At 46.9% G+C, this 25,541-nt stretch overlaps 1 protein-coding gene across 1 annotated transcript; it reads right to left on the bottom strand.

Moving 5' to 3' along the window:
• Positions 1–1,977: 1,977 nt before the first annotated feature.
• HACD3 (3-hydroxyacyl-CoA dehydratase 3) lies at positions 1,978–25,202 on the bottom strand. Its single transcript, XM_063142329.1, has 11 exons — positions 25,078–25,202; positions 22,938–22,980; positions 20,653–20,726; positions 16,029–16,193; positions 12,406–12,457; positions 11,452–11,562; positions 9,659–9,786; positions 7,922–8,034; positions 6,725–6,831; positions 5,645–5,776; positions 1,978–3,647 (listed from the first exon to the last, which is right to left on the bottom strand). The coding sequence occupies exons 1-11, from the start codon at positions 25,177–25,179 to the stop codon at positions 3,571–3,573; spliced, it is 1,104 nt and encodes a 367-aa protein (XP_062998399.1). The 5' UTR covers positions 25,180–25,202; the 3' UTR covers positions 1,978–3,570.
• Between the last annotated feature and the right edge of the window lie 339 nt (positions 25,203–25,541).

Raw genomic sequence — 25,541 nt, 5'->3', positions numbered from 1 at the left:
ATGCAATCAACATGAACACGTGTTTATTGTATAAGCCAAGGGCTATAACAAAAAGAATTATCGCATAGAAAAATACAAATCAACTAGTACAATACATGTGAAGGTCATCACACCCCTCCAAAAACATGATAGCACTCTTCAAATACTTGAAAGGTTGTCACACCGAGGAGGGCCAGGATCTCTTCTCGATCCTCCCAGAGTGCAGGACACGGAATAACGGGCTCAAGTTAAAGGAAGCCAGATTCCAACTGGACATCAGGAAAAACTTCCTGCCTGTTAGAGCAGTATGCCAATGGAACCAGTTACCTAGGGAGGTTGTGGGCTCTCCCACACTAGAGGCCTTCAAGAGGCAGCTGGACAACCATCTGTCAGGGATGCTTTAGGGTGGATTCCTGCATTGAGCAGGGGGTTGGACTCGATGGCCTTGTAGGCCCTTCCAACTCTGCTATTCTATGATTAAATGTTTTCTGGAAAATAAATGCCAGAGTTGCCAGGGGTGGAGTCAAATGAGCTGCTAGAGAGGAAGTTGGACAACTGAGGCAGTGTAAAGAAAAGATCATTATACCGTGTGACTGAAATGGGCTCTTGGTGCATCTTCAGGATCCTGTTTTCTCAGTTTCTAAACTTGTTGGCAAGTTTTGAATTCCCTACCTCCAGCTCACAATCATGTCTTGCAAATGTTAGGTGTGAATTCAGGTTTTTGTAAAAAAAAATAATATTTTTTTAAAACCCTACACTTTTAAGCTTTCATCCTAAAACCGAATATAGCATCCAGGACGGCTGGCACCATCTCCTTGCCAAGATAAATATGCTCTTGTAGCCACACTTATTCATTTATTGCATTTCTATACCGCCCAATAGCCGAAGCTCTCTGGGCAGTTCACAAAACTTGTTAACTAATATTGACCCAATGTTAAATGCAAGCTAAACGTTAGGCCAACCATTGATCCCAAAGCTTTTTAAGATGCCTACATTGAAAAATTACAAAATGGCGGCCAGCTGAAAATTGTTTGGGGCAAGAACAACAAATCTGTACAAAATACTTGGGAAATCATGTTAGTCGCAGAACATTATAATAATGCATAGTTTAATGCATTTTTTTTTGCTGTTTGTGTACTACTACACAAAGACAAAATATACACATTGTTCTATAACCAGAACTATGAAAGACCTAGAACTGCAGAAAAAGCATCCAATCTTACCTTAGAACTACTACATTAATGAATCAGCAGTTCTTTCATTGCAAGCATGTTCAGCAGTAACGCTGTCCCATTTTTTCTGGGCCCCGCTAGCCTATTATCTCCTTGCCCTGTCTCTTCTCTTAGGCCCTTTCAACACCATACGGGTGTAGAGGGAGGGATGGGGGTGGGGGGAATCCCGGACTTACCTTCTGGGATCGTCCCCTATGACCAAATGTCCAACGTGATGTCCGGGATGGGAGGAGGGGCGTTGCACAAGTGGAGGCGGCCAGGGAAGAGGGAAGAAGGCACCACCATCCACAGTCCTCGGGATTGTCTTGGGACCACAGGTAAAACCGGCATAACTGAGGTCTCAGTTATCACGGGGAAATGGAAGGATCAACCCTCCCATCAAGCACAGCCAATGACCAAACTATCTTTGGGAGTTGGGACTTGCAGTACGACGCAGCTGAAGGACACCAGGTCGGAGAAGACTAGCATAGGGGGCGAAAAAAAAGTTTTCTCTTGCTCTCAATTAAAACCAGTCACCCAGTGACATTCGGCAATAGGTTCAGGAGAGACAAAAGAAAAGTCTTCAAAAGAAAATGCGTAAAACAACGGTTTTATGTTCTGCTTCGTTCCTTATTTACGGCTAGTAGACCTAAGCAAGAAAAAGCAAGCAAAACAGGTCAAATTCCTTCAATTTATCATCATGGTACAATATCCACCATCCGCAGAATTCAAGTGCCACCATTCACTCCAAAACCTACAAAAGGAAAGAAAGCAAAGAGTGCACAACCAAGTTTTAAAATCTTTATTATTAGAAATGCACATTCTATTTGCCTTTTGAAAGACCAGCAAATACAGATTCAGGACAAAGTGCCCGCACCCTAGACCATAACTCCGGCTTTCCCAACTTGGTGTCCTCTAGATATGTTGGACTCCAACTCCCATAACCCCCTAGCCAACATAGCTGGGGATAATGGGAGTTGCAGTCCAACATATCTGGAGGGCACAAGGTTGGGGAAATCTGCTGTAATTTAACAGATGGAACCGCAACATAAAGGCTATATGCTACTACTGAAAGTTAGGGTTAACACCAGTTCTAGCAGCCCAGGACTGGGGGATCAAAAAAACCCAAACATTTACCCACCTGGAGTAAATGGAAAACAGAATTATCACCTCCAAATAGCCCCGAGAAGAGCGAGTTTCTGCACTTCAGCTTGCCATGAATGACGGACAGACAAATAATGCTTCTTTCCCACACTCCAAAGGGACTGACTTAAAAGTTCCAAACAATAAAGGAAAAATAGCCCACAGCACTAATCAGCTTGGGGAGGTCTAATTAACTTTATCTTTAAAAATAAACTTTTAAAAAATACAGCATTAAGTGTTTGCCTTTACTCTGGCCCTTACAAGTGTTTGCATTTGTTCCATCGCACACTGGCCACTGAGGAAGACCAAGAGTCGAAACGCGTCTGGCCAAATGGATTAAGTCCACTGAGCATTTTCTGTCTAGCAGTTTGATGGTTTTGTTGTATTACTGTACGTGTGAAATGCTCTGTGTATGTTATTTTTAACATTATATTTTAGTTTATAAAATTGCATTTTTTAAACTGTTTCCTTAACTGCCTTGCTTTCATTTGTATTGTGTCAGGTTAAGGTTATCCCCTCTTTGTTGCATGTGCTATATTGTAAACCAATGGGACTTACTTCTGGGTCAAGGCGGTTAGAATGTGGGTGTAAAGAACCTAGTAAGAGGACACCATTAGCAAATGTAGGCCAGAGGGGCGTTCTGTACCCCAAGCGAGTGGATTCCACTACAGGGTCAAGGGAAGGAAGGGGACAGGCCTCAGAGCACTGCCCGTCACCTATGGCAACAAGACAGGATTCTTAATACGATCCCTCTCAGGGCATCACTAATCAGCTGTTGACCTTCTTGTTTCTCCGCTCCTTGTTTTGGGCTCAAAAAACAATTAAAATAACTTGCTGACTGGGAAATTTTGCTTACATACATGGCCCCTATTCTCCTCTTACTGAGGGACGTTTTGTTCTAACTAAGTGCTCTGTTTATTTGCATATCAAAGAAATAAGGTTGCTGGGCTTGTTTGAAGTTTTACTACTGACCAAAGAGTAGTTGAATCTAGCAGGTGGCGAATGGGAAGAACGTTACCTGGACACTTTTGCACGTGTGTGTGTGTGTGTGTGTATGTGAGTGAGAGAGAGAGAGAGAGAGAGAGAGAGAGAGAGAGAGAGAGGGAAGACACATGTTGGTATAACTGTACAAAATTGGATTTCAGATTAACAGGGCAAGTAAAATTGTTAGGGAATGCAAGAGCCCTAAACCTGCCTTCAAGGTAGATTAGAACAAGAAACGTTTCCAGTATTGGGCCTAGTGCATTTTCCTCTTTTTTGGTCCAAGGTGACGCTTCCGTTGCTTGTAGAGATGACGGAAATTCACAAACGGCGCTAAGGAAAAGGAGAAATAGCCTTAATTCCCAAGGCCAGTAATATGCAGAAACACGGCATGTTGCAGCTTTAATTCACCCACCTCTTAAGACTTCTTGGAGTCGCCCAAAACTGAGATCTCAGCTAGTATACACCAAGGTTGGGCTGAACACTTAAGCAAATTCACTTCAGGGCCTGTCTGGCCTTGTAGGTGCCGGCTCCTTCCCCAAATCATCCCCCTTGAACAACCACAATGCAGGCCGCTTGCCTGGCTGTTCCACTCAGAGCCAAAAAAGGAAACTCCACAAGAGCGGCCAAACACCATCAAAAGAAAAGGGGTATTTTTTTTTGTAATACAATAAAAGAACTCCAACCTGTTTTGGACCCGTAGGTCCTTCCTCAGGGTAATCTAAAAAACCAATGTATCACATTTATATACTCACACGACCACCATTGTGTACCACATCAATCATACAAATGTGCATCATATAAAATTATAAAAGAGTTAACACCTCAGGAATGAGGCCCAGCATTGGGCAAAAGGCGGGATACAAATAATAATAATAATAATAATAATAATAATAATAATAATAATGATAATGAGAGGCACAAAACATAGAAACTATTTACATTCTCACTCTAGTCCAGCATTCTGTTCACGCAGTGGCCAACCACAGGCCCCAATGGGAAGTCCACAAGTAGGCCCTCCTCTTGCCCATGTTCCCCAGGAACTGCTGTACACAGACATACTGCCTGTGGTAATGCCGCTAGCATATAGCCATCAGGACCAGTAGACTTTGGTAGCCTTCTCCTCCAGGAATTTATCCACCCCCTTTTAAAGCCACCCAAACTGGTGGCCATCACTTTGTCTTGTAGCAAATTCCATAATTTGACTATGCACGGTATGAAGAAGTTTCTGGTGAGGTACTGGTTCCTCTCTATTCGGCCCTGGTTAGGCCTCATCTAGAGTATTGCGTCCAGTTCTGGGCTCCACAATTCAAGAAGGACGCAGACAAGCTGGAGCGTGTTCAGAAGAGGGCAACGAGGATGATCAGAGGTCTAGAAATAAAACCCTATGAAGAGAGACTGAAAGAACTGGGCATGTTTAGCCTGGAGAAGAGAAGATTGAGGGGAGACATGATAGCACTCTTCAAATACTTAAAAGGTTGTCACACAGAGGAGGGCCAGGATCTCTTCTCGATTCTCCCAGAGTGCAGGACACGGAATAAAGGGCTCAAGTTAAAGGAAGCCAGATTCCGGCTGGACATCAGGAAAAACTTCCTGACTGTTAGAGCAGTGCGACAGTGGAATCAGCTACCTAGGGAGGTTGTGGGCTCTCCCACACTAGAGGCCTTCAAGAGGCAGCTGGACAACCATCTGTCAGGGATGCTTTAGGGTGGATTCCTGCATTGAGCAGGGGGTTGGACTCGATGGCCTTGTAGGCCCCTTCCAACTCTGCTATGATTCTATGATTCTATGAAGTCCTTTTATCTGTCCTGAATCTCCCACCAATCAGCCTGGTGGGTTCTAGTATTATGGGAGAGGGAGGAAAATGTATCCTTATCCACATTCTCCACGCCATGCATCTTTTTGCAAAACTCTATCATGTCTCCCCTCACTTGTCCTTTCTCTAAGCTAAATAGTCCTAGACCTTCTCTCATAGGAGAGACTCCAGCCTCTTGATTATTATAGTTCTCCTTTACTGCACTTTTCCCAACACTACAATATCCTTTTTTAGGTGCGGTGACCAGAAACGTCCACAGTATTCCAAGAGGGATCACCTCACCTATGGTATCGGCAGTTTAATTTACGATTCCTTTGCTAATCATGCGTAACATGGGATTTGCCTTTTTCCACAACGCTGGGTCATGCAGCTGTGGTATAAGGCAGCTTCCTTTGTGCAAAGAAAAATATTCTACGCCTTTCGGAAGTCTGTCTGGATCCCAGCAATGTTTCGGAAGGTAAGAATTAAAAAAAAGGGGAAAGAATAATAATAATAATAATAATCTGAAACTCACCTAGGAATAAGAACACAAGGTGGAGTTGAAGAAAAACTGAAAATGGAATGGTGAAGTTCAGTGGATGGGGCAAGGTGAAGCTGAAAGTCCCGGTGCTGCTGAAGACTGGAATGGCCTGAATCACAGACACAGCTGAAAAGAAGGAGACGGGGCAAGGGGTGAAGGCACCTTGTGGGGAAAGGTAAAGAGCTACAACATGCATATAGTATTTTTCACCACCCCATTGCCTCTAGGAACAAGGTTACACCCAGGCTCAGTTCAGACAACATGTTCCTCAACGGCGGTTTTAGAACTCCACAGTGGAGTTTTTACACCCCCGTTGAGAAATGTGTTGTCTGGAGGGGAAACTCCACCCCAAGTGGGTTTTTTTTTTTGGAAAACACTCTACACAGAATATCCTTGCTGTACAGAGGAGAGTTCCTGCACAACCGTGGTGTGGCGGGCTCCGTGGAGGTCTCCGTTGTGGTGAGTTGACTTTTCCCACTGGCTACAGAGTTCACTGGCAAGAGCGGTGAAAGGAGCGATTGTCGCTCTAGAAGAGCCACTGGGATTGTTTTTTTTGCAGCAATGGCTGATGGGACACCATCGGGAGGACCGGGGGAGGAGAGTGGGCGGAGGAACTGTCAATCAAACATCAAACATCACACTGCCTTTTAGTCAACTCCATGGGAGCCCAGAGTCACACAACGGTAGAGTTAGAACACGTTGCGTGGAGAGTAAACACTTCTAAACACTCAACTGCTGAGTGGAGTTTTCACACTGCGTTGACAAACGTGTTGTCTGAACTGAGCCACAAGCCAAATTATAGAGCTGTCTGTTCCAACCTTTGTCCCCAGAAGTCGTAAAGAAAGAGGGAACTCACAAAGCCAAAAACCAAATAAAAAATTGTACTGTAACCAAGGCTGGAAAAATTATTTCCTATCTTCAGGTGCCCAGGAGCAATTCCCTTCTGGAGCCCTCCTGCTGAAACGCTAGAACATAAATAAATCAGGGTTCCAGGATCGATTTTGCAGTGTTTTATGGAGGCGTGTGCAAGGCCTCTTCCAGGGGGGAAAGCCTGATCACCCCTTTCCAGCCTACCTTCCGATAAGATTCCGAGAGGGTAGAGGGGCATCCAGATGCTGTATCGAATCCATGTCAGAATCTTCCATTCTATATCGATGCAGGAGAGCATGTAGAACGAATACCTAGAACAGGAGCCATGGAAAACCGTGAGCCCAGGGACTCAACTCACTGCTTCAGCGGCAAACAGAGTATCCGTGGGAGGAAAAGGAGGAAGGAAATGTAACAGTGGCAACAAACCAAAGATCTGGCATTTCCCTGGGCTTGACGGTGATTTGAAACTACTTTAGCCTAAAACTCACAAAGGCGTTTTGTTCTCCATCACCCTGAAAAGACCAGCACTCAAACGGGGATGGAGAGTAGAGGCAAAGGGCAGTCAAAACAAGGCCTCGATGTGAATAATTACAAGGGCACTAGAAAAACCTGCCCGTCGCATCAGAGGCTCTGGCCCTGGTCTTGATAAAAGGAGGGGAGGAAAGGCAGCCAGGGATGACGCAAACGCAAGGACGGAGGATTTGTTCCAGTTGTGGATGGATGCTGAAGGTTTACAGGCCAAGGCTGTGTACAAAAAAATGGGTTTTGAGGAGGGCTCTGATGACAATTCAAGAAGGATGCAGACAAGCTGGAGCGTGTTCAGAAGAGGGCAACCAGGATGATCAGAGGTCTAGAAACAAAGCCCTATGAAGAGAGACTGAAAGAACTGGGCATGTTTAGCCTGGAGAAGAGAAGATTGAGGGGAGACATGAGAGCACTCTTCAAATACTTAAAGGGTTGTCACACAGAGGAGGGCCAGGATCTCTTCTCGATCCTCCCAGAGTGCAGGACACAGAATAACGGGCTCAAGTTAAAGGAAGCTAGATTCCATCTGGACATCAGGAAAAACTTCCTGACTGTTAGAGCAGTATGACAATGGAATCAGTTGCCTGGTGAGGTTGTGGGCTCCCTCACACTAGAGGCCTTCAAGAGGCAGCTGGACAACCATCTGTCAGGGATGCTTTAGGAGGGTGGATTCCTGCATTGAGCAGGGGGTTGGACTCGATGGCCTTGTACGCCCCTTCCAACTCTGCTATTCTATGATTCTATGATTCTATGACGGAAGAAGTGGCCCCGTACGGGTGCTTTGGAAAGGGTTCCAGGCGTAGAATGGGCAGAGCGGTTTAAGAGTGGTCAAGCATCCAGGTGGTAGAAACACCCTCGACCCCCCACCCCGGATACCTGAATATCTCCACCGAGCTCCAAACGTAGAAGATGAAGAACACGACCGCTTTGCTTTGCATTTCTTCCACGCCACCAAGGACAAAGAACAAAATAAAATTCCTCCCACAGACCTGCAGGGAGAGGTGTAAGAAAAAAAAGAAAGTAAGAGATGCAGAACACTCTGGAATTGGGAAAAGTCAGCCAAGGCACCAAGTCTGTGCCTGGCTCTCGAGGGCAGGAGCAAGTCAAGGACAGGCACATTCCGCATCCTCCCAAAACCTTGACGTGGTTTCGCTTCCTTCTCCTGCCAAAGCAGAACAGGGGTTGCCGTGTGAATGGTACAGGAGGCCAGAGCAACTAAAAAGCCCCTACACTGCTAGAGAATGCTGTTCTCATGAGCACAGCTCAAGGCAAGGTGGTGGTCTAGAGAGGATCCCGTTAGAAGAGTCCCCCTGCTGCCAAAGCCCTTGACTGGGCAAACGTTACCCGAGTATCTCCCTCTCCCCTTAGCCCAGAGTGCCTCAGATGACCACAGCAGCAAGGGCAACGGCTTTTCCCTCTCTGGGAAGGAACTCCGTGGCAGCTACGGCCACTGCGTACTTGGAGCGCAAACAGTGGGCTCCAAGGCTCAGACGCCATTTTGGATACTCTCTCAAGGGCCACAAACCAGGTGTGGGAAGGGGCAAAGGCAAAGGGGGAGGTGAGGACAAAAATACAAAATGCACCACCCTACTGTAACTTAAACCTCTTACTGCCAGTGACGAGGCCTTGGAGTGGCCCTTCAGTCCTCGAGAACCAGGGCAGGGGGGTGGGCACTGTGCAAATACCAGGAAAACACCAAGCCATTGGCGGTTCGAAGGGGAAAGGGGCCATGGTCTTCTGGGAGACCCTAGAGGGCTGGATTGGGACCCCAGTCCAAGGGCCCCCCATCCCATCCCCTGGTCTACAACTTCATGGCATGACTCTGCTGACTTATGGAAAAGGGACTGAATGTCCACACGTGGGAAGGCACGTGCTTCGGAACCACAGGGACAGACTGTTGGGGGCGCACTGCCAAATCCGTTTCCCCAAAGGCCCTCCTTCTGGCCCTGATCTCAAGAACTCCCCATCCCCAAAACACACGATTCATCCCGACCCAAGCTACTTTCCCCCAGGCTGAAATACAAGCAAGGGGCTCCTAGAAAGCCTCTTTCCCCTGGAGCCTGAGGTTTTGGGAGAGCCCTTTGCCCTAACCCTGAACCTCAGCACTCCATCCAATGCGCAAACCAAGTCACAGGGAAAGGAGCGCATGTGAGCCGCTGGAGGTTTCTGCCAAAGCTTCCCCCCTGATGTTCACACTTCTGGGGGAGAAATGCTGGACCATCAAGGGTGAGCTATTCCACCTGCTCCCCTCTCCCTCCCCCCAGCTGGAGACATTAAAGCAAGGCTGGAGCTGAAGGCTTTTTTTTCCTTACCTGGTTTGTTTTGCTGTACATGTGTATTTAGTATATTTTGAATATTATTGTGCTATTGTTAATTTGTACATTGTTAAATATTGTTGTAGTTTTTAATTTTTGTAAACCGCCCAGAGAGCTTCGGCTATTGGCCGGTATAAAAATGCAATAAATGAAATGAAATGAAATGAGAGGCAGTGAGTCAAAACCCTTCATGAGTCAGTATGAGTCAGTGGTCAAAACCCTTCAGCCCGTGTCGAGTTCAAAACACACCCCCTGTTAAGTAGTAACCGCTAGCCTCTTTTTTTTTTGACAAGCCTACCTGGAGAACTACAGGTGCTAGAGGAGCTCTGACTAGACCTATCAAGGTGTTCACAATCTCCATGAACGCCAGCATTTGGCAGAAGTACATCATGTCCGCCATCGTGTGAAAAGTATCGAAGAAGGACTCTGGAAGGAGAGGCAAGGGTTCAGTTTAAGCATCGATTTGACAGCAGATGAAGAACGTTTCACTATCCGAACTCTTGGCAATACAGACAAGGGGACAAAGAACCATGCGACTGAGTCCGTGCCTCCATCCAGCCATGTAGCAAATAATGTTTTAGAAATGAGTTTCAAAAGTTAGCACGGGCGGTGGGGGGGTGCCCTGCTGCTCAGCGAAAACAAAACGAATCTCTAAAACTCCGCTGCCTGTGCCTCTAAAGAAGCCCTTTGGAACCAGACCATACAGAGCAGATTTATAAATAAAACCGCACCAATGAGAAGCAGTGGCAAGGCAGGCATTCTGCCTGGTCTGCTGCCCTCACTAAGCCTCTGATCAAGCTAGTATCTCGCTTTTCATCCACCAACTTGCAAGCAAACTGTATTTTCGGTTTCAAACAACTAAAGGTTACATAATTTAACATTTTAATAACTGTTAATATGATCTTCCCTGCCCATTTTGTGCACAGGGCCCACACCCTGTTACTGACACTAATTAAGCAAATGCTCAACCATTCCTGCTCCAGGGCCCACATTCAACAATCTTGAGACACTGTCGTTGACGGGCCGCCTGCAGCTTCCTTTAGCTGGAGCTTTTATGACAGAAATGGACCCGGAGCAGAGGACATGTGGTTTTGAATGTTGATTAGGGTGACCACACAGAAAAGAGGACAGGGCTCCTGTATCTTTAAGATTTGTGTAGGAAAGGGAATTCCAGCAGGTGTCATTTCTATGCATGCAGCCCCTGGTGAAATTCCTTCTTCATCACAACATTTAAAGCTGCAGGAGCTATACTAGATACAAAAGAGGGCAGGGCTCCTGCAGCTTTAACTGTGGAGATGAAGAGGGAATTTCACCAGGTACTGCATGCATGCAAATGCCTCCTGCTGAAATTCCCTTTTCAATACAACTGTTAAAGGAACAGGAGCCCTGTCCTCCTTTCCATGTGGTCACCCTAATGTTGGCATCACTTTATACCGGGACAGAATACTGGTCCAGCTGACCCAGTATTGTCGACTGACAGCTCTGATGCAAACAAAGGTCTGTTCCTGACACCAGATGAGGATCAACTATTTATTTATTTAAAATATCTATATCCCGCCCTATATCACTAAGATCTCAGGGCGGCGTATAGATAAAAACATACAGTATAAAACAATAAATATACACAGTTAAAAACAAATTAAACCATGATCCAAGTTAAAACAATATATAATTTAAAAGCAATAGATGCAGTTAAAACAGTTAAAACAATGTGCCAGTGAGTTTAACCATCAAAGGCTTGGTTAAAAAGCCATGTTTTTACTTGGCGTCAAAATGCAGTCAACGTAGGCGCCAATCGGGCCTCCAAGGGGAGGGCATTCCACGGTCGGGGTGCCACAACAGAGAAAGCCCTCTCCCTTGTCCCAACATAACGTATATGTTGCATTGGTGGGATGCGGAGAAGGGCTCCTCCTTCCTGCATGCCACAGCCCCTCCCAAAGAGGCCAACTGCAAGCAGCTGAAGCCAGGGCCTGGCGCTGGACCAAGGCCATGCTCTTGCACGGGCCCCTGAACCCGATGCCAGGCATCCGGGCAGCTGAGCACCAGCCACTAGAGACAAGACTCAAAAGGAAAAGACCAGCCCCCACTTGCCTTTCCCCAGCACGAACAGCCGCACCGTCATGTTCACGAAGATCCAGGAGAAGCCCAGGAACTGCACCAGGTTGTACATGAACAGGTAGCCTCTCTTCAAGTGTCGGAAAGCTGCAAGCCATTGCAGAGCAGAGGGTAAGTGGCAGAAGACATCCTCGACTCTAGAAAACGCTCCCCTGGGTAACTGCAAGGCAGGCCTTCCAATTGCCTTAGAGCACCTGTGGTCTCAAGACAAATCCAAGCATCTGAGAGGGCAGGTGGTGCGGTGCTCCAAGGACCACACCGCGTGGGAGGGTTTGATGTGCCCCACAGCTACATTGAAACTACATTCTCACACATGGAATGGCAAATTAACCTAAAGGCCCATTAAATGTACCGTTCTTCACGTCAGATCATAGATGAACATAAGGAGGTCAGTGCTAGATCAGGCCAAGGGTCCATCTAGTCCAGCACTCTGTTCACACAGCGGCCAACCAGCTGCCCGTGGGAAAACCACAAGCGGGACAGCACCCCCTCATCCATGTTCCCCAGCAACTGATGTATATAGGCTTGCACACCATGCCTAATTTTGTACACCTCTATCAGGTCTCCCCTTAGCCTCCTTTTTCCCAAGCTGAACAATCCCAGCTGCTGTAACCTTCCCTCATAGGGTCCAGCCTCTTGCTTATTTTAGTTTACCTTTCCTGTACTTTTTCGAGCCCTGTGATATCTGAGATAGTACAGCCTTACGAGTTACTATACTTTTATAAACAATGAATCAGCGGCTCTTATTCAGTTCCCTTAATTTGTGGATCAACCTGGCTTAAGCCCTAAAAGGATTTCCACGCTGGGATTTGCATCAGCCCTATAACTAGTACACAGTTTGCAATTAGGGACTGGACAGCATCATGATTTAGTGCAGAAGCTGCTGCTGAAGCAGAAAACATTTGCTAGCTGAAAAGCACAGCCACTCACGGTCTTTGGGGATTCTGTTCTCTATGTTGATTTTGTTAATCCTTTTTTCCTCCTAAAAGTTAGCAAGACAGATTTAAAGAGCATTAGTAGCATTTGGAAGTGGACACTCAATTTCAGGTCACGTCACTGCAAAACCCCGCTCACGCCTGATACAAGCTGAACATAACGTCACATTGTCATGCAACTATTATTATTTTCTGTTTGCAACTGCGATAACCAGATTACGGTTGCACCTTTCAACAAAACTTGCTTCTGTTTAATTCTTTTAATTATTAAACAAAAGAAATGCATTCTTACCACTGAAATACCTTTCAAAATATATCAATAACATAAAACATATATAGCACGACTCAATAAATCAAGCTACATAAAACACATATGGTTGTATATCATCTTGAAAATTCACATTCCAAAGCTTAATAAACAAGCGCCATTTTTCTATGAATCCATTTGGTTGCACATCCTTCTCTACAAGTTAAATATGACACAATCCAAACCTGTCCCTTTCGCCCAATAATTCTTAGCCTTTCAATAACACATTACAAGTGTTCAAAGTGCTTCGCTCAAGCCTTCCCCGAGCTGGATATCCCTCTAGATATTTTGCACTCCAACTCCCATCAGACAGCATAGCCAATGGCCGGGGATGCTGGGAGATGGAATCCAAAACATCACGAGGGCACCAAGTTGAAGACAGCTATGACAATCCTTGCCGGTAGGGCCAGTATTATAATTCTGTGTACAGATGATTAAGGCTGCAAGGCTTGCAAAAGGACACTCAGGGCGCAATCCTACATGATGCCTGTAATCCTCCAAACTCATAAACTTCCAGCACCATGTGCACAATGGAAGGAGCGGCAGAGATATTTGCCTTTTCGTACCTCCCCCTCTGCATACTTGCTAGACAGGCGTTGTTGGTTTTTTTGCCTATCTAGCTGGAGCGCGTCAGAGTAAGAGGCTGGGATGACCTCCTCCTTCGGTCCCAAGGGTCATAATCCTGACGCTCTTGGGCTTCTTGGGCATTCCCATTCTCAAAGGGGATGTATCTCTTATTTCCCCTTCTGACAACGACGCCATGGGCAGTCGCTTCGTCCTTGGTACGGATAGAGCATTTTGTGCTGTCGGTACCGAAGGAGGCAATTGTGTTTTAGGCGATCCCAACACTGGAGGAGGGGGGTCAGGATGTGCAACAGTGTGGTTTTTTGTAGAAAGAGTTTTCATGGATTTGCCTTTCTTCTTCTTTTTATGCCCTCCATCCGGTGGCTGTGCCGTTCTGGCCTTTTTTGATATCTTTTTCGCAGTGGCGAGAGTTAGAGTTCGGGTTGATGCAGGAGATTCGGGGTGACTCATGGCTAGGGTCAACACCCAAGAACCCGGAGGAGGTACTTGGTGAACAGAAGCAGTCTTAGTTGTCTTTGCAGGATTTTTTGACTGATCTGCGGCCTCCAATGCTTTTTGAAAAAGGAGCGCTCTGAGGACTCAAGTTAAAGGAAGCCAGATTCCGGGTGGACATCAGGAAAAACTTCCTGACTGTTAGAGCAGTACGACAATGGAATCAGTTACCTAAGGAGGTTGTGGGCTCTCCCACACTAAAGGCATTCAAGAGGCAGCTGGACAACCATCTGTCAGGGATGCTTTAGGGTGGATTCCTGCATTGAGCAGGGGGTTGGACTCGATGGCCTTGTAGGCCCCTTCCAACTCTGCTATTCTATGATTCTATGGCGTTTCGTCTGTTTTGTAAATCCCATACAAAACCAACAAGTTTCAACCATATGCGTCTCTCCCAAACACAGTAAACAAACAGAATGTCCGTCAGTTGGGGGAAGCTTACTTCCACATTCCACACACTTGCAGAATGGGGCTTTAACGGCCACGTGGTCCAGTTGAAAAGGAATCCGACGAAAAACAAACGGACAGAATATTAACAAAAACAAAAAAAATAGAAGAATTCAGAAGAGTACTCGGCAAGCTTTCTCAAAGAGAACACAGAAGCTCCCAACGAGGCAACTTGGTAACAAGGCGGTCGAAAGGGACAAGCCAGGATTTATGACTGATCTTCTTTGAGACATAAGAACATAAGTCCCATGCTGGATCAGACCAAGGGTCCATCTAGTCCAGCACTCTGCTCACACAATGGCCGACCAGCTGTCGACCAGGGACCAACAAAGTAGGACATGGTGCAACTGCAACAGCAGCCTCCCGCCCATGTTCCCCAGCAACTGGTGCACACAGGCTTACTGCCTTGAATACAGGAGACAGCACACAACCATCAGGGCTAGTAGCCATGGAGAGCCTTCTCCTCCAGGAATTTATCCAACCCCCTTTTAAAGCCATCCAAATTGGTGGCCATCACTCCACCTTGTGGTAGTGAGTTCCATAATTTAACTATGTCCATGGCTGGCAGCATCTTAAAGCATCTGCGTTATTTTAATTTACACATGCCCACCCTGCCTCCCGTTGCACCCCGATCCGGGTCTCCAACAGTGCACGCCATGTAGCCTGAGCAGACCAGCTTTAACGCTGCTTCAAACCCTGCTCCTCAGTGGCAGGGAAAGAATGGGTAAGGCATCAACAGGCACGGGGTAAGGGCCCCCATTTCAGATGGCTGTGGAAGCCGTCAGGATTTTCAGCACGGATTAAAAATATAGCCAGATTTTATTGCTTTTTAAAAAAGGAGGAGGAGGAGGAGGAGGAGGAGGAGGAGGAGGAGGAGGAGGAGGAGGAGAACCACCAACCTGGAGTATTTCAAAAGCTCTTCTAGTGGTTACATTTCAAAAGAACGTCATAACGACCACGTTGCAAGTCGGAGAGTCTGCCTTTTTTGTTTCCTAAGCAAATTGACCCCTGCCTTTGGTGTCCGTTCCTAATAAACAATGCTTGATAACAATAGCCACTCTATGTGTAGAGCCAATGAATTCGGAATCACACAGAGAATCATAGAATAGTTGTTGGAAGGGGCCTATAAGACCATTGAGTCCAACCCCCTGCTGAATGCAGGAAAAAAATAGAATCATAGAATCATAGAATAGCAGAGTTGGAAGGGGTCTACAAGGCCATCTAGTCCAACCCCCTGCTCAATGCAGGAATCCACCCTAAAGCATCCCTGACAGATGGTTGTCCAGCTGCCTCTTGAAGGCCTCTAGTGTGGGAGAGCCCACAACCTCCCTAGGTAACTGATTCCACCATCATACTGCTCTAACAGTCAGGAAGTTTTTCCTGATGTCCAGCTGGAATCTGGCTTCCTTTATCTTGAGCCCGTTATTCCGTGTCCTGCACTCTGGGAGGATCGAGAAGAGATCCTGGCCCTCCTCTGTGTGACAACCTTTTAAGTATTTGAAGAGTGCTATCATGTCTCCCCTCAATCTTCTCTTCTCCAGGCTAAACATGCCCAGTTCAGGGTGAACACACGATAGTGACTTATACTGAGTCTGATTATTGGTCCATGTAGCCCAGTATTGTTAACACTGACTGGCAGCAGCATCTCTCTAGGGTTTCAGGCAGGAATTTTTCCAGCCCTATCTGGAGATATTGGAGAACTGGCAACCACCCACTCAACAAACACTAACACACCCATGAGTGTTTAAGAACAGCTGCATGACTCACTTGTACCACCGGCTGGGCCTTACCTTGGCTTTCAGCTCCATCTCAGCATCTGATTCGTCCAGCCAACGATCAAAATCGGGAGCGAGAAACAGGGGCCGTTTCTCCTGCTTGGTCAGCCGTTCCCACCAGTGGCTCACCTCCTTCTTCACTGTGATGTTCAACTGCCTCTGGGTCATTTTATAGGCTGGCTGAAAGGACAGAACCACAGTGCACCATCAGAAACCAGAAGCTCAATTTAAGGGAAAAGTGACTTTGCTGAAAACCCAAGACACAAACGCTATCACCGGTGTGCACAAAACACACAAACATTTAACAAATATGACCTCAACCTTGCAAATTCGTACATATCAAGCTACAAGTCTACAACGTCGAGTAGACTGTAGGAGAACCTTGCAATTTGTGAAGTAGTGCTTTTCAGCAATTGTTGTCTAGTTTGACCATGTTGCCGGATGTTACCGTGTCACCCTTGGGAAATTTCCTATTTTAAAAATGCCACCCACCAAAACAATACAGCAAACATAATTTTGCCTCTTCAAGAGCCAGGACTGTGATCTGTGTGTAAGTGTAGAGTTTAGGCCATAAAGGAGCTATAAGGAGTAAAAAAAAAAAAGAGGTGGAGTTATGCATAGGTTTCAAAAAAAATCAGACCAAATATCCATTTATGTATCCACTTGCAAGTGGCATCTATATATACCACTCGTTCATATGTTGATAGTGTTGTTAAGTCCTTAGTGCATTGCATTATAGGAGGTGAACATTTATCCTTCCAATGTAATAATGGTTCAGTTCAGACAACATGTTAGTCAACGAAGTGTGAAAACTCCACTCAACTGTTAAGTTTCTAGGGGGTACTCCCCACATAACATGTTCTAACTCCACCGTTGTGTGACTGTGGGCTCCTGTGGAGTTGAGTAAAAGTCAACATGACGTTTGATTGACAGTTCCTCTGCCCTCTCTCCTCCCCTGGTCCTCCCGATGGTATCCCATCAGCCATTGCTGTGAAAAAATAATCCTGGTGGCTCTCCTAGAGCGACCCTCGCTCCTTTTGCCGTTCTTGCCAGGGAACTCTGTAGCCAGTGGGAAAAGTCAACTCAACGCAATGGAAAACTCCACAGAGCCCTCCACACAACACACCCGTTGTGCAAGAACTCTCCTCTACACAGCATGGATATTCTGCGTGACGTGTTTTTTTTTTTAAAAAAAACTCCATTGTGTGGAGTTTTCCCGCCAGACAACACATTCCTCAACAGTGGTGTAAAAACTCCGCCATGGAGTTCTAAAACCGCTGTTGAGAAACATGTTGCCTGAACGGAGCCAGTGTCAAACTTTTAGCTGTCACAAGGGCTTGGAAAATCCATTTGCACTGACCCTTGCGTTAACTTCCAAGAAACCAGTAGGTAGTTTAGGAGGACACGTACATTATTCCATATTAAAGGCGGGGCTTCAATGAGTTTAACAAATGTTTAATTATCAAATGTAGGTGCTGGCAATGCACAAAGCAGGTGGGGCAACCCAAAGGACTAAGAGACAATTATTATGGAACAAGAGAAACGACGGATTCACAGCTGGAATTAAAGAAGGAAAAGAAGATACTCTGAGGCTATCTGCGCATATACGAGTCTATATAGATAGCCTGGCCCCAAGCCGTTTAGGGCTTTGAATTTTCGTATTCATATCCATTATATTTTAAAACTAATGTTGACACAGCATGTGATTTCTTCTTGGAAGCTTCAAAATGAGCCCTTAATGTCTGTTCTAGGTAAACTACATCTCCTTTTTAGGGCTTGGTGGGTGAGATGAGCAGTTCTTACAGGAAATGTAACTTTGAACAAATTTCCAGACTAGTGTGGCAGAAATTGGTTTGTGCTGAGTTTCTTTGGCTGCGTTCTGACAACACAATAGTCAATGGTGAGTTAATACTTAACTCCATGGATGATTATCAAGGGGGTACTCTCCACATGACATGAATGGAATCCACCATGGTGTGGATTAAGGCAGCATCAAGTTGACTATTAGTCAATGGTGTGTTTGATTGACACATCCCCCCTCTCCCCTCCCCCAGTCCTCCCACTGGTCCTCCAAACTCCATCACTTCGGTCGCTTTTGCCAGGGGACTCTGCAGTCGCTGAAAATAACCAACTGTGGGCGACGAAATAGTCAACAGTCTCCGACAGATGACACGATAACCAACAGTGGTTCAAATAATCAACTCTGCGCAGCGTTGGTTATTTCGGCCGAATAACCAACCGTGGTGTGAAAAAGTCCCAAACCCAGTCTTTATGGGTTTTTTGCCTGTAGATACGTTTCTATATATTAACAGCTGAAAATCCTTGCTTACAATGTCATGTATTAAATTGGTGATGGGCATGGAATGCCTCAAATTCTCACGTAGGGACATTCTTACCTCTCAAAAGTGACCAGTTGAGCGGCTATCTATAAGCATGGATGATTCCACCCACCCCCGACACCTTTCCAACTGCCTTATCATCTTCATAATGAAGGTGGATTTTTCATGACCTTTTTAATGCCTGCTCGTGTGCATAGTATGTTTGTGTGTGGGGGGGTTGCTCCTCCACATGAGTGGCTGGAAGCTACTCAAGATGAATTGCAAAACATCACTTTCAGAAGTGGGAAGCCTGAAATATCTGAAAGTGGCAGATAGGAGGTGCTGTGAGGGTTTTGACCTCTATTGCTGAAACCGAAATTTTGGCATAGAAATCTGAATTGCTCAAGTTTCTAAAGGTGCTTTAAAGTTTCTAATTTCTGCAGTGGGGAACAAACGGCAAAGGATAATTTAAGAGCCAGGCAAGCAGCGATTCCCTTTGAAGGAGTCAGGCAAACAGTGCTAAGAAGTGGAGCCATGGACCTGCCTGCAAAGGATTCACTAAGGACAAGAGAAATCAAGCGATCTGGGATGCTATCCTGTAGTTTAAACAGTCTTGCCTATGGCAGGATGGGAGAGGATTGCTTCATTGGCTAATAACACAACCTCCAAACTTGTCAGATTGGTTTGACTAACCAGAATTTCTAGTGAGGATGTAATAACTATTGAGCAATCCAGCACAACTGATTTTGTCTACCTAGTAGCTTGGTGCTCCACCACTGATTCTCACAGTGAATTTAAGTGGTTGAGTGTCGACAGGAGCCAAAGCAAAGCTGCTGGGAGACAAGACTGCTTGAGGGACACCCGCCCTGCCTGGATTTGCAGAAATATAACGACAACCCCAAACTCAGCCCAAAGAAGACTGAGCATACTCAGTGGCCACAGAACGTTGAATGTCAATTGGAAAAGAAAACCCAGAGGCCAGTGTGGGATGGGGTGCTCTGCAGAGGGCATGCGTGGCCAGCACGTGAGCAGGAGGACTCCTGTAGAGAGGTGAGGACACGCTGCAGCATTTTGTTGCAGATTCTGCTTAATAATAAAACCTAAACTAATTAACATTTAACATCCACACATATAACCACTGCTCCCACAAAATCCTTCAAGCTGTGAGCTTTTATCTTGGAAGTCCTCAAAAGCCAAGGAGTTAACAGGCTGAGCTTCCTCCAATAAGTAAGGAGGCCTTGCTTGCTATGACATGCAAAATCTATCACATGATCTGTTAAGGCGTCAAGAGGCTAACGCCCTGCTCTTGAAGCAGCCCCAGATAGGATCACACTAAACGTAGTACTGAGGGCAACGGCATTATGACAGCACCGGCTTCAACACACAAATGCTTAGTGGTGCACAACCGGCACAACACTATGACCTTGACTGCACGTAACAACAACCCAGAATATGGGTTGAGTATCAGTGGGTTGTGCTCATGTGCGAACCCTGCGGCATGGCTGAACTATGGGTTGTTAGCCACCAACAACCTAGAGTTCACAACCCATGGATTTTTATCCTTGGTTGTTAATGTTTAACAACCCATAGTTAAAAACAAAACAAATGAACACTAGTAGCGCATCCAGTTTATAAATGTGTAGATTTTTTTTAAAAATAATAATTTTAAAATGTAAAATATTATAGCTTTAAAATTTTTAAATATATACATATATAAACAGATCTTAAAACGTGAAACACCAACAAGAGTATGTTACAATAGCACTTATAAGCAGAGCCAGAACCAATCAGGAACATGGGTTAATAAACCAACACTTGTATTCAACAGCCAATCAAGCCCCATTAATGAACAGCATGGCTTGTTTCATCTCATCCTTTACAGTAATACATAGGCCATAGCTAGACCTAAGGTTTATCCCTGGATCGTCCAGGGGTCAAACCTGTTCATTTAGGTGACACACAGGGGATCCAGTGCTCAGGCAGGGGCAAACCATGGATGATCCCAGGATAAACCTTAGGTCTAGCTGTGGCCATAGTTAAACCATAATGCAGAGTTTGCATGTAATGGCAACGCACGATTCAACCCGAATTCTGCACTGTCGTTACATGCGAACCCGGTCTATGACTTCTGCTAAAGCATATGGGTTACACAGGATGTATTCACCCACACATTCGCTCTAAATCAAATGCCATGCGCTGTGCAAACTATAAACTGACTCACCTCCAGATCTCCAAAAGCAAGGCAAAGGGCTCCCTTGAATACATGAATTCAAGAATGCTCCATCTGTAAATTGGGTAGAGGAAGAAACAGAAACCCTTACCTGTGGCTTTACTGGTTCTAGGAACTCAATTTGAAATTTGTACACGTTGTCCCCCTTGGCACCATGGCCTTGAGCTAGAAAAACAGAAACATGTTCTATTTAGTGTTGGTCATTACCTTTAAAGCCCTACATGGTTTGGGTCCAGGTGACCTGCAGGATCGGCTTCTCCCGTACAATCTGCCCCACACATGCAGGTCCTCTGGGAAGGGTTTACTCCAGTCAGCAAAAACTAGGCTGTCTACCGTGACCCAGAGGACCATCACTTCTGCTGCCTCCACACTGTGGAATGGCCTGCCGGAGGAGATTTATCAGGTTAACACTCTCTCCGAGTTGAAGACAGCCATAAAGACTAGTCTCTTCCGGCAGGCCTAACCAGATGAATTTTAAACCTAAGAATTTTAAGATGCTGTGATTGTTGTTTTACTATTGTATCGGTTTTATATGCTCTTTTAACCAGTTTTATGTATTCTATTGTTGCATTTAATGCTGTTCCCCGCCTCGATCTAGAGGGAGAGGCGGGTAAGAAATAAATAAATATATTATTATTATTATTATTATTATTATTATTATTATTATTATTATTTTAAGAATTCTAAAAACGGTAATAGAATTGTAGCAGATCTTAACCTCCTCTAATTACATGTTGCCTGCTTCTCAGAAGGCTTTCCAAGTTAACGGACAAACTGTTGCCCTCATTTTTTAAAAACAGAAGACACCAGCCCAGCACAGAGACAAGAATAAAAAGGCAGGGATGAGAAGCAGGCAAGTGGCACCAGATCCTGGGCATCCCTCTGGGCATAGTCATGAATCCGGGCGTGGGCACGCATGCATGCCTACTAGGCAAGGAGCCAAAACGCTCATCGGTTCTGGTGTCACAAGCCAAAATTTAGAAGGATTACAGAGTTTACGAGAAATGCATGGACATCAAGCATTTCAAGCCAATTTGTGCTCAACACACACCCTTTTACAACGTGAGATGCAATGTGGCAGTTTATGCAGGTAACACAAAGGGTTGCTCCTTAGACTGGAGATAGACAAACTGGGCCCTCCAGAGAATTTTTTGGACTACAAATCCTATAATCCCCAACCATTGGCCTTGTTGGCTAGGGCTGATGGGAGTTGTAGTCCAAAACATCTGCAGGGTACCCAGAATGCTTACCCCTGCCTTAGACATAAGGCAAATTCATAACAGGAGCCCTGTCCAAAACAAACAAGGCATTTACATAGGAACCCATTTACCTTTCAAAATGAAGGTTACGGTAGTTCCTGTTCTAAAATCCCACGGTAACCACACAGAATGTGCTGGAGAAAAGAGAACGTTGCTATGAAGGTTGTTTACCTTCAGCCGAACCAATTAGGGAAAGATGGAAATTTTGCTACCTTATTTAAATGAGGATTTATTCTGTACCTGAGTGAAAATACAGCACTAGAACAGGAACGTTAGAATATAAAGCCTGCCAACCATCTTTAAAATATTTATTTTACTCAGAGTGCCTTGTAGGTGAAGAGCTCAGGTTTTCAAAAATTATGTCCAAAAATAAGGCTGTAAAATGCAATCATAGGGGTCCTCCACTAAAAAAGAAAAGATTAAGCAAAAAAAAAAAAAAAAAAAAATAGGGGTAAATGGTAGATTATTTTTGAAAGATATTGCATATTATTTACTAATTCTATAGTATTTAATTGTGCGCAGAATACTTTACAATACTTCATTCTTTGCATTCCTAGGATTCATAGAATGAATCGTAGTATTCCTTGCATTCATAGAATGGGAATGGATCTTGAGGACATCTAGTCTAACCCCTGCTCAGTGCAGGATACAAGTAAAGAATCCCTGACAGACGGCCATCAAGTCTCTGCTGAAACACTTTCAGAGAAGAACCCACCACCTCCCAAGGTAATCTGTCCCACCGCTGATCAGCCTGCATCAATGAGCCAGACCATGGAACTATCTAGCCCAATACTGTCGACACTGACTGGCAGCAGCAGCTCTCCAGGGTTTCAGGCAGGCATTTTTTCCAGCCCTGCCTGGACATGCTGGGGATGAAACTGGGACCTTCTACCACTGAGCCATGAGCCTGTGTGATAGCAGGGCCGATAGCAAGACAACCCTATAGTTACAACACCAGAACTATTGCTTGGAAATGTACACACCTGCAATTTTGCAGAACAGCCTACATGATTTGAGAATCACATGAGCAAGGGCTAAGTTGCTTGAACCAGCAAAATTAATTGGCAAACTACAAGAAGATCTCCCTTCTCAAAGGCAGGACTGAAAACTAACTTACCTTTGAAATGGAGCACATTATCTGTAATTGTGATGTCCGGATCCTGCAGACACAGAGGAAAGAGCTTTGCTTGGATCTAGTAAGACTTTTATTTGCTATTAATGACTGTACATCATCCCAATGACATTGGCCAGAGGGATGCTACATAAATTTGATAGATGAATAAATAACTGTCAGCACATTTTTAAATTACCGAAGGGGGCAAGATGCCGTTGCAAGAAGTGGCCTTGAATAGTTTCTGCATGAATTACGGCAGAGGTGGGCAGAAGGTAAATCTCCAGATGTTTGGGACTTCAACTCCCAGAAGCCCATACCAGCAGGATCAAGGGCCAGGAATGCTGGGAGTTGAGGCCCAAAAGATCTGGAGATCTACTTTCTGTCCACCCCAGAACTTCAGCATGGATCTGCAGGTGGCCAAAATGACTCCAGTACAACTGCATGCTGTATCCCGATATGCCTTCCTGGGGCAGAAGGGCTCCCTGCTCATAGGCAACAGAAGTCTCCCAGTGGCAATGGGCCTGCTCAGACGACATGCCAAGCCATGGTTAGGCCGCTAACCCTTTTTCAGTAAATGTTTAGTGGCCACCATGGTTAGGAATGGTTCACACGACACGCTAAGCCCTGATGTTTAGCTCAAAATGCTTCACCGTCGTGGCTTATCGTGTTGTCTGAATAGGGTCAAAGAGACTTGCTGGCAGACTGATCATTTGCGGGGTGAGATCTTGACCCACCACGTCCCAAATCCTTTGCAAAGCAGCAATCTGGGGGGGGGGGAGTTGCTGACCAGGATGGGCTGCAGTACGTACATCCATTGGCAGAAGGAGATGCAGAGCATTAGAGACAAGGAACCATCAAAAGCCACACATGGCAGACCATACAAACCACATTGTAATTTTGTTTTTATCTGGATTGTACTTTAATCTGCTGTTCATCACTGGGGGGGGGGGAAGTCCTGCTCCCTGTGCCATGGCACCAGCACCCCTGAGGGCTATTTAATTCTAAGGAGCATGGAGGGGGGGGGGAGCATTACAGTAGTCCAAATGGGATGTCGCTAAGCCCTGTGTGATGGTGTCCAAATCAGTCGCCTCTAGGAACGGGCACAGCTGATGCGCTGCCCACAGCTGTGCTAACCCACTCCTAGCCACCACCGAGACCTGGGCACCCGGGTTCAGGGCAGAGTCCGAGAGTACAGCCGAACGGCCTTTCACTCCTGTCTTGTCTGGATTAAACTTCGATTTATTTGCCCTCATCCACCCCATGGCCGATATCAGGCACGGATTTGGAGCCAGGCTTTCAGGGTCTTATGACACAGTCCCAACAGAACAGGGTCTGCAAAAGCCTGATGTAGGGGGTTGCATAGGGCAGAAGGGCCCCTACGGAAGGGCACAAAGCCAGGTGGGAACAGCACAGCCATTCGCCATCAAGCAGCAGCAGCGGAAGGAGCGGCATCAGGGTCAGGCACAGGGCAAGAGGGCACCGTCCACCTTCCTCCAAACCGCACACAGCGCAAGCCCCTTCTGGCAGTGCAAGATCCATGGGGCAGAACAGCAGCAGCAGCAGGAGGCGGCGTGTCGGAAAGGGGGCAAACCGCAAGGGGGCAGGGGGAAGAGAGCCGGCCCCTCTAGATCCGCCTTCCCAACCCGGCGCCCCTCCAGGTGCGTTGACTCCCAATCCCATCAGCCCCAGCCAGGTCGGCCAAGGGTCAGAGATGATGAGAGATGTAGTCCTAAACCTCCGGAGGGCCTCCGGTGGGCTCGAGCAGAGAAACCGGCCGGTTGCTTCCTCCGCGTTCATGACCCCACCGTCCCGGGCGAAGCCGCGCGGAGGAGCGCCACCGGCCCCGCGTCTCCCCCGGCGACGGAGCCGCCTTCGGTGGGAAGGCGGCCCGGCCAGCAGCCCCCCTGGACCGAATCCCCCCATCTACCTTCGGCTGTGCGAAGTGCAAGGAAGGCGCCCCGGCCTGGCCCCGGCCCGCGCACCTAGTGTCGCCGGGCCGAGGGCGCGCGCGCGCCACCTGCCTAAGCCGGGGCGGGGGGACTCCGGGTCCCGGGACCCCTGGCAGCGCGCGAGGGTGGAGGGCGCCTCCGGCAAGGGCGCCCACGCGAGCGCGCCCCCCCCCCGCGACCCAAGCCCCGCTGACCTGCACGTCGCTGAGCTCCACGCGCAGGTAGAGCTCGCGGTGGCGCTGCGCCCAGTGCACTTGCGGGGTGAGGCTGGCGCGCGGCGGCGGCGGCATGGGCATGGTGCTCTCCTCTGGGCTTTCGGGCAGCGCCAGCGCCGGGCCGAGGAGGAGGAGGAGGAGGAACCCAGGCGAAGGAAGGTCGGCGGGAGAAGGGGCCGGCCCAGGGGCGGCGCCAACGCGGCTCGGGGGCGCGCCCGGCCGCGCGCCTCCCCTCCCCTCCGGCTGCTCCCCGCCACGCGCGCCTTACGCTACGCCCGGCAAGAGAGCGCAGCGCCGCCTCCCGCTTCCGCGACCCTCCTCCTCCTCTTCCTCGGAAGTAAAGGAGGGCCGTGAGCGCCGGAGGCCGCGTGGCGGGATGAGCTGCACCGCTTCCCACATCCACTCCCTGCAAAGAGAAAGGCAGCTCTGCAGGCTTATCATAG

Source organism: Elgaria multicarinata, chromosome 16, assembly GCF_023053635.1.
Source record: "Elgaria multicarinata webbii isolate HBS135686 ecotype San Diego chromosome 16, rElgMul1.1.pri, whole genome shotgun sequence".
NCBI classification, from domain to species: Eukaryota; Metazoa; Chordata; class Lepidosauria; order Squamata; family Anguidae; genus Elgaria; species Elgaria multicarinata.
Note: the sequence above shows the minus strand (reverse complement) of the source record. Positions and strands in the feature narration are given on the sequence as shown.